This window comes from Ambystoma mexicanum, chromosome 4q (genome assembly GCF_040938575.1).
Source record: "Ambystoma mexicanum isolate Mex_15411 chromosome 4q, UKY_AmexF1_1, whole genome shotgun sequence".
Classification (NCBI taxonomy): domain Eukaryota; kingdom Metazoa; phylum Chordata; class Amphibia; order Caudata; family Ambystomatidae; genus Ambystoma; species Ambystoma mexicanum.
In genome coordinates this window covers 1041227999-1041242699 of record NC_090928.1, presented here as the reverse complement: position 1 = coordinate 1041242699, position 14701 = coordinate 1041227999, and the positions used below count along the sequence as shown (strand labels likewise).

Here is a 14701-nt window from a genome sequence, read left to right as displayed (position 1 = left end):
CTACGATCCAGAGGTACAAGCGATTGTCACGACGGACGCCTCACTCGCTGGGTGGGAGGCTCACTACCTTCACCATGCAGCTCAGGGTCTGTGGTCTCATGAGCACAAAACCACATCAATCTACTATAACTTCTGGCAGTATTAAAAGACCTTCAGGCATTCGAGTCTCACCTAGCGAACCAATCGGTGCAAGTCCTGACAGACAACACAACAGCGATGTTTTACATCAACAAACAGGGGGGCACACATTCTCCAAACCTGTCCAAGCTTGCGCAACAAATTTGAAAACGGGCACTCAAATGGAAGATATTCCTATCATCACAGCACATTCCAGGGGAACTCAACTCTCTTGCAGACTCATTGAGCAGAGATCCCCTACCAGAAGAACACGAACAACAATGCCCAGACTTCGCGTCCAGGTTCCACAAGCCAGGCTCCAAGGGGAATGCCCTATGGATGAACTGGTCAGGGAAATTTGCTTACGTCCTCCCCCCCCCCCAACACCTCTAATGAGGAAGGTGGTGAACAAGACCCACAAGGAACAGGTGACGCTCATCCTAGTTGCTTCTATGTGGGCAAGACAACCCTGGTATCCACATCTGCACAATCTGGCGATGTGCAATCCCATCAAACTCCCATGCCTGTACAATCTGCTCACTCAGCACGGAGGACTAACGTGCACCCTCAACCTCCCTCAATGAACTTGGCAGTGTTAGGCAGAATCCTGTGCAGTTCCCTTAGGGAGCACTACAGAATATTAAGACTACAGGTGAGAGCAATAAAATCCCCTTTAGTACCAGTCTGTACCACAAAGATTTAGTTGGTCGCTGTGGCTGAGCAGTCAGACTTATCTCAAGAGGGAGATGAGGAGTATTCAGGGTTTACACATTAGGCCTTCAGTACTATGGGAAAAGGAAACACTAACCAAAGCGTTGTAGTAAAAAGAATATATATATATATATATATATTTATTTTATACACTTCTAGTTAAACACATCTATCACAGTTATTAAAGGAAGTTAAATTCGGTCAAAGAAAGTATACACAACTCCCTAGTAAATTGTAGACAAGTTTGCGCAAGAGTGAAAACTGAGCAAAACGGCACAGTGGAAACCACACACAAATGGCACTCTAGCAATTTTTCACAAGGGAGGGAAAGCACAAGTTATACAGAAATATCTTCTTACACACCCTAGCAACACTCCTTATACGTTTGTGAACCAGTTTAAGCAAGACAGTGCATCAGTAGAGGAAATACTTAAATGAAAACTGAGCAAAATGGCATTTCACAAGGTTTCAAAGTCGGAAGGAAAGGGTAGTCATAAGAAATAGGTGCATCAACACAGTTCTAGTTGAGAAGCAATCTAGAGAAGGCAGTTCTAACAAATTTAGCCAGAGTCAGTAGGCCTGTGCCAGAGTCAGTGGTACAGGGCAAGGGCCCAGGAGCAAAATGTTCTTGTAGCTGCAGTCAAGTCTTTGGTTAACGATTTTGAAAAGGTGGATGCAGAAGGTGAACGACAATGTTAAGAGAGAGGGGCGGCCAACCCAACAGGTAGGTAAAGGATTTAAAACACCTTTAGCTCTACCGCGAAGAAAGGGCGGCCTGGCGGAACAATGTACCTTTAAAATGAAGAAGTAGCTCCTGCTGTGGTGGTTGTTCCTGGTAGTTCCTGCAGTTCGGGGGATCCAGCAGAGGAAGAGAGGCTCTTGTCATGGAGGAAGGTTCGAGTTACTGCACTACCCAGGGAGGAAACCAGCCGTGGTGCTGCCCGACGAATAAAAGGTACGCTCCTTTAAATCGCTATCAGGTTGGACTGGTGCCTGGCTATTCGGCCTCCGAGTACTGGGTACTGGCGATTTGACCAAGGCAGGTCCGGGGATGCGATTGGCTTACTGGTTGGCCCCACCAGCTCAAGGGAAGAAGGCTCTTTTGGATGAAGATCTTCTCTCGTCGTGTGGAGAAAAGTGGTGAGACACTGCAGCAGGGCTTCACCGGTGGTTCAGTCATTGCAGATGTCTTTGGCTTCTCTCCTCTTCGGCTTCTTAGTTCCAGTGGCAACGTCTTGCTCTTCCACTCCTCAGGACCCTGCTTTTATGCAAAAAGAACCCCATTCATACAGCCTAGCTGTCACTCACACAGTGGAGTGGTCATCTTGGCGGGAGACCCTCCAGCCTATCAGGATAGAGTGCGGCATGGGTTGCAGAGGCAACCCTGTCCAGGGATCCTACTCCCCCTCCCACACAATGGACCCACCCCAGACTCAGTGGCGCTGAAAGGAGGGCCTCTTGGCAGAAGCCCGCCAAAAGGACGAACAAAGGGTCCCCGACCTGGGTTAGGAGTTTAGAGAAAGACACGAGAAAGAAGTTATATTAAAGTTCTGACAAATAAAACCTACCGGAGTAAAGTTAATATTAAAATACACCGGCGGTATACTAGAGGCTGTCAGAAAATGTGGTAGCCTCGAACAATGGGAAAATCCCATAGGATAATATTTGCGGTTGAATATTTACAGTAGTTACCACTGCCACCAGCCAGAAACTTTTGAGAGAGGGACTGTACGGTACCCTCTTAAAAATGAACATAAGGGAAAAACTATTAACCCTTCCCAGTACCTCCATAGTAAGATGGTTTGTACTGGTTTAGTTCACAAAAATTGACTAGTTAAGTCAATGGGGACTTTACATGCCCTGGGAGACAGTAGTCAGTCCCAGGGTATGGAGTCTATGTTTGGGGGTAGCTACGACACCCCTGTGTCACTGCACGTAGGGTGCTGTGTAACACCTGTGAATAAAGATGGTTCCTATGGAGGTGAGAGAAACCCCATAGGCATTAAACACAAAAATAGCCTAGAACACACATAGCAAAAATGTCTAAGAGTGAGAAAGAGTGTCTCACTCTTAGTAGGAGAAAAAAACAAACCCTTCAAATCCAGCAAAGCTGCTGGGGGACTCTATAGGTAAGGGAAATTAGCCATAGAATGAGAATTATCCCCAACAGGCAGCATGGCTCCTGAAGTCCTAGAGTTTGGACATCTTAATCGGCCACACACATTAATGGATATCTTAAAGGAATCAAGAAAGCCTAACACTAGGCACTGTTATTTTGACAAGTAGAGAAGATTTGTAATTTGGTGCCAGTCTAAACAAATTACATGCTCCACTTGCTAGATGCAGGGTTAGTATTCAACTCCTTAAAGGTCCACCTGGCGGCTTTGTCAGCCTATACCACTTCCCATAATAAGGTCTCATGGTGGAAGGTACCTGTTATCAAAGCATTCATGGAAGGAGTAAAGAGACTCCACCCTCCATTTTCTAACCCGCCGCCAGGATGGGATCAAAATGTTGTTCTTGCTAAGCTCATATGACCCCCTTTCGAGCCAATGCATAAATCTAGTCTCAAACACCTGGCTTACAACTGCCTTATTAGTGGACATCACTTCCATAAGAAGAGTTAGTAAAATACAAACATTGTCAGTGCAGGACCCTTTCTTTGTTGTATACAAAGACAAGCTGGTTCTATGTTCTCATCCTAGGTTCTTCCCTAAATTCATCTCTAAATTTCACATAAACCAGTCTATTGAGCTACCGGCTTTCTTTCAGGAACCCACCAGCTCAGCTGAGGTAAAACACCACACACTTTATGTGAGGAGGGCGGTCCTCTACGATGTAGACAAGACGAGACCGCTAAGGAAAAACAGATCAACTGTTTGTCTCCATAGCAACAGGCAGAAAAGGAGATCGCATTTCAAAGAATGCTATCTCCAGGTGGATAGTCAGATGTATACAATTGTGCTATTCCCTATCAAACAAGACACTGCCTTTACGCCTAGGGCTCACTCCACAAGGAGCACCGGAGCCACTCTGGCTTTCATTGCAAATTAGACAGCATTTGCAAAGCAGCTACATGGAGCTCGATAGACACTTTCACTCAGCATTACTGCATTAACACTCATTCCACGACAGATACACAGGTGGGACAAGTGGTTCTAAGACATCTGTTCGCACATGAACCTTCTCACATCCCAACACCTTCTTCTAACACTGCTCGCTAATCTATGCATAGCATGTGATCTAAGCAGATTCCACAAGCTTCAGAAGGTATTCATTACTCACCGTAATTGTATTTCTGATGCTTGTATCTGCTTAGATTCACATGCGCCCACCCTTCCTCCCCTCAGAGAGAAGGAGCATGGATCATGAGCTTGTCTGATACGTATCTGCTTGCATACAACTGTACTTGTGCTACACTTCATGCTACCTCATGTCAGAAAAATAATCTGAGGGACCTCGACGCGTGAAGGATCATAGGTACAGTGGACGTCACACTAGGTATAGAATTATTGGCACGCCCTGTGGACGTCCCTTTTCAAGTTTCGAAACCAACAACTGTAATACTTTGCAGCTTCCACTAGATGTCGGCCTATGCACAGCATGTGAATCTAAGCAGATACAAGCATCAGAAATACGATTATGTTGAGAAAGTTATGGTGGGTTTAAAAAGTTTTGAAAATACCCTTCCACCTAAAATGTGAAAGAAGAATTAAGCCATTTGAGCCACATCACACATGCAACAGAGTCACCCAGTAGCCACACCACCAGTTCAGGGCCACATGAAGAAAGGGTGTGCTAATTAGCCCAAACGCAATCCTTTTGCTCCAGAAAATTGTGTGTGTCTTACATGGCAGTGCTATTTTATACAGAGCTTAATCAACCCAAGACAGCCAATTCTCAAATCTGTAGACAACTGCATGCCTGGTTTCACCATTATTAGAGTTCATTAATACAGCATAGTCTGACAGCTTTGTGGTTGAAGCATTGGTGCTTGGGTTAAGTTATGAATGAAATAGCACTGCACTGGGCTCATTTGCATACCCATAATGCTTTGCTCATGTGGCTCTGAACCGGAGGTGTACTTCCACTGATGGCTACTGGGTGGCACTGTGGCATGTGTGACATAGATGTATAAAAACATGCAGCGTATTTGAGGAAAGAACTGTACTAAAAAGAGGCAATAGGTATTAAAAAAAGAAGGTTGCAGTAAACAAAACAACTGGGATAGCTAATAGGTTTACATGGGTAAATGGCTTGTTACATTGCTCGCACACTAAGACCTCAAGCATATCCTGGAGCAAGATGCTACTGAGATGGTGTCTTGAGAAGATGGGAATGGGAGGAAGTGGAGAAATTGGATCTCAAGGTGATCTGTAAACATGACAATTGCAATATTTTAGAACAAGTTTAAAATGTCTACATACAATTAAATGTTATGTCACATTAACATAATTCGCGTACTAATAAATAATTTCCTTTTCATGTTATTATTAGCTTCTTTTATAGAGAATGCATATATATCTGTACCAGCAGATCATTTCATAGAGGGATGGGCAAGTGTCAGTCAAGGTGGGGACAATCATTTTGAAGTTCGGTAGCTCAGAGCCACAGCCTGTTGTATGTTCATCTCACCACAATCTGCTGTCTTCTATGCCCATCTATGTTTAAGCTAGGGATAGGAGGCTCAGTGAATTACATGTTAGACAATTGCATTTTAAAGGCCAACCAGACGTTAGTTATTTTTCTTCTGGCGGTTAAATGATTCCTCCCAAACAGCAACCTTGAATTCACAAGTCACGAAGACTTCCCAAAATCTTGACCACAGATTCAATATTGATAATGTGCACTACAGGCTAAGGAACCTGTATATGTTCTCAAGAGGATCATACATTTGTCATTCTCTTTATACATTTAAATCTAAACATGCATGAATGGTTTGGAAAGGAGTTATGTGTGAGTTAGTTTAAGCCTAAAGGCTTTAGGAATAAGAGGAGCAGCTCAAGAACAGCTATGACCCCTACCAAATGAACCAATAAATTAGGAACATGTATTTGCCTGAAACATGGACGGTAGGATATTACTCTTAGAGGAAGAATACATTTGGAATGTAGTAGTGTCTTTCCATTTGTTCTCTAATGCCAATGATCAAACACACGCATATTACAGTAAGCTGTAAAGAAAGTTGACAACATGAAATGCATTCAGGTGTAATATAATGCACTTCATAGTGAACATAGTAACGTTGTTATACATCATAGTATGCTTTTCTTTAAACATTAATGTATGGTCCTTTTGCAGGCAATTCTTCAGGTGTACGACAAGGAAGTTCTTGCATCACAGCTACTTGTTCTAACTGGACAGAGATTAGCCTATGCTTTACTCCACACTCAGACTAAGGAAGGCATGGAGTTGCTCGCTAAGCTTCCTCCAACACTTTGCACTTGGCTTAAAGCTATGGTGAGTATTCGGATGGGAGCCCATCCCTGTCACACATTTAGAAATGTACTTTCATAGTGTACCAATTGCTTCAACCTTTTATGTTTACCTATGAGCACTAGATCGATGCCTTGTGAACATTTTCTATTACTGGATTAGCTTGTAACAACTTTCACATCGGTTTTTCCTAAAACTGCTTTTTGCAAGCTGCTACGCTAATCCTACAAATCATGCTAAACGTAACTAAAAGACCAAGTTTGCACACCCATTCACAAGAAGTCCCAATATCCATGACAGAATTCCTGTTATGTATGCTGCAACTCAAAAGCTCTTACGTTTTCACTTCCCTCAAATAACATGCCCAAGGTCTTTTAATGTTTACACTTTTTTAATTCCCTTCCACACATCCCAGGTGAAACAATCTTAAACCACCAACAAACGTACTGGTAAGGCGAGCATTACACACAGTCCATATTCTCCTCCAACAGGTTTTTTTTGCACTATTCAGTAACTTTACTGCTTTTTTCCCATCCACCACTTCGCATTGGGTTTCTGTTTACTACAGTCAATACACACGTTCCCAATTACGTCTAATGCGCGTTAAACAGAGTTTTCCTCTAATGCACTCAACGCACATTCTCCATTATGCTCCATTATTCACCAGCAGACCCTGGCTATTTTGGAGCCTCAGAGTTCCACGTCTCCTCCCCTTGAGGGAACACACCCTTCAAGCCTCCACCGTTGTCTCTCGTGGTACTTCCTGACACACCCATTATAGCTATTCCATCAACAGTCTCATCTGCTCGAAACATCGCTCCACACAAATAAAAGGTAGAGTATTCAGCTTCTCCTTCCTGCCATTACAGCCTTTATTATTTTGCAGACTTTACAATAGACTCATCACTATTAATGTACAATCCAAACAGTCCATTTGCTTCTTCCATTACAGTCAGTCACTACTCTAGCATCGCTTTCACAGCTGAACGTCCTTCGAAACGAGTATGCATTCCAACAGGATATTGAGGAGCGGGTTCACCTCCCTAGCCTCACAGATGGGGAGGTATGCATACAAAAGTCAGGGAAGGCCCCAAGCTGCACAGCACCTGGAGAAGACGGAAACCAGAAAGCCAGCGAGTTTCAAACTTGCTCTATATCGGAAGTGCGGGGAGCCAGAGCCATGGCGTGCCGAAGCACGAGAAACTGACAGGAGAAGGTGATGGTGAGACCACAAAGGAGAATCTGTAGTGGACAGTTGGTCCATAAACCATCGCCGATACCACTGGCAACAGCGGGTCACAGGGGTCTGGTCAAGCAGCAGAGCACCGAGACACTGCAAGGAAATGAGAGCGCTAGGAGAGGCATGCCAAAGAAGAGAAGCCACCACCGGTTAATGAGCAGAGAGAGGGACCCGAAGAAGAAGGCTCCCGAAGACGTTCCACTTCAAGAACGAAGGTAATGGGGAGAATGGGAAGTACGGAGGACCCAAGGGAATCAAACCGCACAAGCAACTCATCTCAGTAGAAGCTATGAAACAGAGTTAACCTAGAAACAAGAGAAAGAGTTATTGAAAAGTTGAATAATGAAAGAGAACAATGGATGAAAATACCCTGGGAAAAGGGGAAAGTAACTCAGCCTTATGTACAAGAAGACTATAATACTAAAGAGAAAAGTATATATGAGCTAGAGTTTAGAGAAACTGGGCAATTGAGCCACATACGAAATCAAGTAGACCAAAACAAATTGAACTGTTACTATCCAGGAGGGAAAGCCCACCAGAGCAATATTACCTTCCAAGAATATACTGAGATTAACGACCAAGAATACAGATCTAATAAGAGATCCCCAAAAGGGGGTTCTATATGAAAATGTCCCCAGGAAAATGTCATGTGAAAATGAAGCCAGCAAAAACTTGTTTTAAAAAATGTAGTCATTCGATACAATCATTGCAAAGTGTTATAATGTTGCCAGTAATAAGGCTGCCAAAATAATCTATTTTTAAATACACAAAAGTACAAGCTGTAACCCCAACAATGACCCAACTATTTACTAAAACCTCCACAATCACCCTAAGTCCATTTCTAAACCTTCCCCTAACTCTAATTACTACCCTGAACTCTTACTAAACACTAATCCTTCAACGCGCTAAAGCATTTTATTTGCATGTTACTCAATGCAAAATCAATGTAAAATGAACAGTGAACCTAACTCCAGCTTTACTGGCTCTCCACAAATGACATAGCCCTTGCCCTAACCTAAATCCTTGCTCTAATCCTACCCATACCCTAATTGCAACTCTAACACTTACCCTAATACTGACTTTCCTCTAAGCACAAGGTTTATCCTAACCCTTATCCTATGTCAATATCACCAGCCCTCCCCAACTTCCCTATCCCTTTCTTTAGCACTCAACCAAACCATTACTCTATTAGCCCTAGCCTTACTATAGCCCCTACCCTAACATTTACCCTGACACTTAATATATCCAAACGACTAACCAGACCCAAACATCAGCAGCCCTAGAGCAATCACTATGACCCTTATTCGTACCCTAATTCCAACCAAAATCTTTACTCTAGCCCTAAACTACTCCTAAACGAGGCCATCACAAGCCCACAAAACACTGCTTAACCCTAACATTACCCTAGTAGCACTACATTTTCGGCTACTTTTAAGCTACATTTTGTGACTACTTTTTGCTTTGCAACTTTTTCACTGCAGAAGTATTTTCCCCACGACTTTTTCACTGGCTACATTTTTGCTGGCAACCTTTTCACTGGATAGCCAAAAGGGATTCCCAAAGGAGAGAGAAAACTCAGTAGCCCATTTGAAGAACTAAAGACACTGACCCAAGAAGTCACGAGAGATTATTTACGAATTGTGTATTAAAGACTGAGACTAGGAGAAAGATGGCCGCTGCATCCTGAAGACGTGCGTGCAGTGTGCTCCGTTCAGCTGCACCAACACCAAGGGGTACTTTGAGCGTCGGACAGCAGCTAATGTGACCCTGCATATCTAGGAGCAGCTGAATCTCAGAGATACGAACAGCGATAGAAATTTCACCTTTAAAAGCACATACTATAAGGGCAGGAGTCGATCTCTCTGGGCGTGGCCCTCCGGACCTTGCGATGAACCCGACAGCGGCAGGCTGCCTCGGAATTCCATTTCCATAGGTGTGGTGCGCAACACCAAGGCTGGGAATTAAGCAGAACTTGAAGTGTGTATGTGGACGCGTTTGAATACTACTCCGGTTGATAAACTCGGAGTTTGTTCTTTGCTCCCAGAGGTTTGCCTGTCAAAACGTGTGATATCCTAGGGTTCTGCGCGACCGGAAAGAAGCTTGTTGATATTCCTGGGCGTGGATAGAACATTAGAATGCTTACATTGCGTATGTGCGCGCTCGTCCGTGGGTTTCTTCTGGTCCCCTGTTTTCACAGGCAGCTTATTTTCAGCCCCAGCCCTTGAGATATATGTGCATCTGGGTCTTCGCAGCAAATAGGTGTAGGAAGAAGCACTGTGTCAATGTTCTGTGCAATATTCTATCCAATATAAGCTGTATCCTGCGGCACATCAAATTGAATGGTAATTTGAAACACCTGCATTCTCAATTCGTGCTGTAAGTGTGGACAACTGCAAGCTATGCAAATATTAACATTTGCACTCTGGATTTGGAGACAGGCGGATTCTAGCTGTCTCCTATCTAGGATAACAAACACTTTGGGCACACCTGTAATGTAATACTATCCGGACAATTCCTAGTATCTTAACTACATTGACTGTGGCATTGGGACCTCAAAATGACCAGATCTGAGACCCAGCGCTCACCCTAACCCATGACCCTAGACTTTCATTTACCATAGGAGACAATTTGCGGGACTGGGGCTAACAAATTTGAAAAATTTGCACTGGGGGTCTGTCGGGTAGAAAAAGAAAGGATACATGGGCAAATCCTTTATCAATAAAGTGAACTATACTCCACGCGGTGGAAGCGCATCCCAACGTGTGCCAGTCCTCTTCATGTTTCAGGGGGGCAGCCTCTTGGACTACGGAATAACTTTTTTTTTTTCTTTTCTCTCTCTCTACGAGAAAGGCTGGGTGCAGAAGGTGAGATAATAAGGTGAGAATGTGAGATAATAACCAGGCAGTGAGACCGGCAAATATTCTATAAATCTGAATAATTTTTCTATGGACTGAGTACTGGATTTTGGTTGCCTTCTGCCAGCTCCAACAAACTAGAGCAACAATCCTCTAAGTAACTAAAGAGTACACACAGACCTCCAAAGGTGTCTTGGTCCATCATATGCCGGGGGGAAGGAAGAAGCTTACTCAATTAGGTGCTACCAAGGAACACCAAGATTATAAGAATCCGATACAAAAGCTTAGGGGTGTGACGGGCCAGGCGACAGTTGCAACTGGAGCCACAGGGAAAGCTACCTCACTTGGAAAATCTGACCACCCTTTAACAAAGATGGCAGCCTCTAAAGAAGATTTTGCAGCAGGCTTCCAGCAATTTCAAGACAAGTTCTCTGCCTCATTCCAATTATAATTTGCCTCATTCCAATTATAATTTACCTCCTTCATGACGGAAATCAGACAATCACTGTCTGATTTCAGCAAAGATTTTGCTACTCTTAGAGAGTGTACTGATGGGAACGAAAGGGCTATTCAGGAATTGTCAAAGGAGAGCAAACAAGCAGACATTGTGCTTGAAGAGTTGGCCAGGGCAACACACAATCTCGAACTACAATGTGCGAATCTAGAGAACAGTGCTCAAATAACCGGATACAAAATCTTCCGGAAACAATCCTAGGTTTGGATTTGAAGGACGTAGTGACTCATATTTTCACTGACTTAAACACCGGTGAAGAGCCCCCCACAATCTCTTTGGATCGCTTACATCAAACAGGCCTGAAAATGAATGACCCGGGTGCTCGTCCACGTGATGTGCTTGCTGCCTGCACGTCTTATCCACAGAAGGAGCTAATTTTAAGGAAGGCCTGTGAACAATCTTCGATCACCTATAATGGGTCAGCGATCCAACTTTTTCAGGACCTTTCCCAGATCACACTCCAAAAAAGACGAGAAATGCAGCCGGTGGTCAGAACATGCAAGTATGTGGGATTAAATATAAGTGGACATTTCCTTTCGGATTGGTATTTTCCCTAGATAGTAGACAGTACAGGATCACCTCATGAGAGTCGGGTATAGCCTTATTGCAAATCGAGGAGGAGGAAGTAAAAGTTCCATCTGATGCTGATACTCGTCGTTCGACTCAACAGCCTAAACCCTGGGAATGGTTGATTGCAATGCGCTGTGGGAGAAAACAAAAGAATCATCAACGCGAAGAATGGAAAGCACTACTTATAGGACCTAATGCTAAACAACCAGAATAATGGTTTGCCAATTAAGACTATCTACAGAACATGACTGGAGCATAGAAATATCGATCACAGTTGGAGGAAGAGACAAAGCACAACATCTTGGGACATATCTGTTCAGGTAAAAGATGGGTGTACTAGGTTACCACACACGTTGCCCTTGGAGTAAAGTTGACTCGCGGCCAGGTGTTGGGTGCTCCGGATTATGTAAGGTACAGTGGTGTAAGGTACAGTGGCTCACACCAGGGGACATTCTTTGGGAACTAGTGGGAAGGTTGGAGTTAAGTGGGTTAACAGGGAAGGGGAAGCTGGAGGAAGGGGTGGTGGGGTCACTCTGCATGGTATATGTTGGAAAGTAAAGAAAGTAAAAAAGAAAATGATGGTATTAACATGTTCTTCAGGATTAATAGGTTAATTGAATAAATTGGTCACTTTAAATGTTTAACTTTAAATATTAGGGGCTTAAATGTGCTGGCAAAATGTAGGAAGCTGGAGGCTTTATTGGGGCGTCACCAACCGGACTTGGTGGCACTCCAAGTGACGCATATTAGCCTAACAGATAGACATAAGCTTCATCTGCAAAGATACCCAATGGTGATTCAGGCAAGCGCAGTGGGTAAGGCGGCAGGTATGCTGATAGCACCGAAGTCTTCTCCCCATATTAGGGTGCTCTGCACAAAAATTCACAAAGAAGGTCGTTATGTTTTTGCAATTTTGGGAATAGGCCTTACCAGAATAACGGTGTCTTCAATCTACGCCCCCAATGTAGGTCAGGAGTTTTTTTTAAATCGATATCTACAAGTGCAAAAGTGAGGCAAAGTGTTCTGCGGTGACGGACTCCGGACATGTGTTCCAGTGAAAATTCTCTGCAGCTACTGTCTTTAAGGCATTTACCCACAACATCCTGCTGCATTTAAACACTTTGTACTTAGCGAAAGCAAACAAGTGAGACAAAGTGTTCTGCAGTGTTCCACGGTAGTCAGCTGAGTTGCGGCACAAACTGAGCGGCCGAAAAGACTTGCCTGTGGTTTGGATTTACTGCTTGCTCCAAGACTTCTGGTAAGCAGGGGGGAATCAGGAAATGAAAGGACAAAAGCCAATATAAGGTTTTCTATGTGGCTCAAACTCCCTTATCCCCTCCCTATATCTAAAGTTCTATAAAGAGGTGGAAAGCGCTGTTATCGATTTTGTTCCAACTACCTCCCAGCTGTGTGATCAAAGGGGAGAGTAAGAAGCTAGTATTACTGACATATACCAAGCTCTTTTATGGGTGCCGTCTTGGATTAGGCGAGCGCTGGTGTTGAAAGCTCATTGACCCCCAGTGCCCAACCCTGAGCTCTCCCTCAAACTTTTTGTTGTCAGAGATTTGAAGTACCCAAATATTCTGACTTGGCTGCCAAATTGGCAGCTGACCTTTCTCTTTTGGCAGAAAAAATTAACATCCAAAGATGTTTAAGCATCACCTTTAAAAAGGAAAAACTTGAAGCCTTAACCAACGAGCCAGCCTCTTCCAGGATGTCAACCGCTAAAGACAAGCAACAAAATGTGGACTGGGAAAACCCTATACAGGGACTCGAGAGGTCACCACTTGTACCTGTAAAATCCACAAGTGATAGCCCCCCAATTCCATTAACTGTGGCTGAGACAAGGCTGGAGGGACATAAAACCCCTCAAAGAAACTCAACGGGTAGGAGTACGTTTGGAGGATGAGGACTGCTTTCAGAATACCCTAGTTAATAAGAGTGGCTCTTCCTCCTCGGACTCCAGTATGGTGCAGAATTACAGTGAACCCAGAGAAAATCGGTGTCAAGGGGGGTGTATTTCTGAGGAGGAGATGGCCAATATTCAAAATACAGTAATGGCCTCACTTTCCATCTCCTTATCCCCATTTTGCAAACTATATGAATCGATATATTCGACCATCTCATGCACTCTTGGCAACAGAAGCTGACAAACCTAGACATCGTTACAAGGAAACTAGAGCAAAGACTTGATACTGAGGCAGAGACCTTGGATCATAGGCCGAGACGCCCCTGTTATCTGGCCAGGAGTGAGACGGCAGATAAAGCTCTGCTAAAGGCAGCCATCATCGAAGATGGGAAATGGATGAGGAATCATTGGAAGGCAAAGGAACGAGAACTAGTAGAGGCACATGTTGCCCCCAGGATCAACCAAAGAGATGAGTCTGAAGTAAATCCAAATATCTCAAAGGAGCAGGAAAAGAATTTGGTCGATCTGACAAAAATACCTAACCCGGAGCCTCCCAAGAAAAATCCCTTCTCGCTATTTAAGACATCCAGACCTACGAAAGAAGGAACCTGTGACCAAAAAAGAAAAAATGACGTGCTTCAGGAAAATAAGTCCCAAAACCTCAAGCTGGCCCCTAAAAAAAAGTTTAGGGATCAAGAGCTTTTCTTCAGAATATTCAAGTTCCTTGCTGTATGGCCTCACATGAAACTGTGAAAAGACAACGCAAAGAATTGAATCTATTTAAATCTGCACCACCTAAAGAGCTAGTTGCTAAATGGGGGATAAACCAATGTCTGCACTCTAGCTCTGACGAAAGATCTCTCCAGTCGGACACGTGTCTCAGTGATCCCCTAAAAATCATGGAGAACGAAGAAGATGACAAATGGAATAATCTGAGCGAGTCTGACTGGAGAGAAACTGAGATCCAGGAAGCCCAAATATCTTTCAGTCTGGGCGAGAGAAAATTAGCTATTAAATAGCCACAACTTGCGACGGCTTCGATCTTTCAAACTATGATGGACAAAAGAAAGAAGGCTGAGTTAGGAAGTGGTTTAGTACTGTTAGGGAGAATTCTCTGTTTAGGCTGAATTTCCTAACCTAGTGAGTCCCCCAGCAGCTTTGCTGGATTTTTGGGGTTTATTTTTTTCTCCTGCCAAGAGTGAGACTCTTTTACCCTCACTCTTGGACATGACTTGAGAGTGTTTCTGTGACTTGCTATGTGCTTATGGGCTATGGGGTATTTTTTCCCCATAGGCTATCATTGGGTTTTGAATGTGTGTTACACAGCACCCTCCGTGCAGTAACACAGG

The 14701-nt window shown here is 43.8% G+C and overlaps 1 protein-coding gene across 1 annotated transcript in view; it reads left to right on the top strand.

Annotated features, from left to right (window-relative positions):
- RAB3GAP2 (RAB3 GTPase activating non-catalytic protein subunit 2) overlaps positions 1–14701 on the top strand; it is a 2371691-nt gene that overhangs the window by 2294415 nt on the left and 62575 nt on the right. Inside the window, exon 34 of the mRNA XM_069608591.1 lies at positions 6130–6288. Within this exon, the coding sequence (XP_069464692.1) occupies positions 6130–6288 (159 nt within the window). The remainder of the gene's footprint in view (positions 1–6129; positions 6289–14701) is intronic.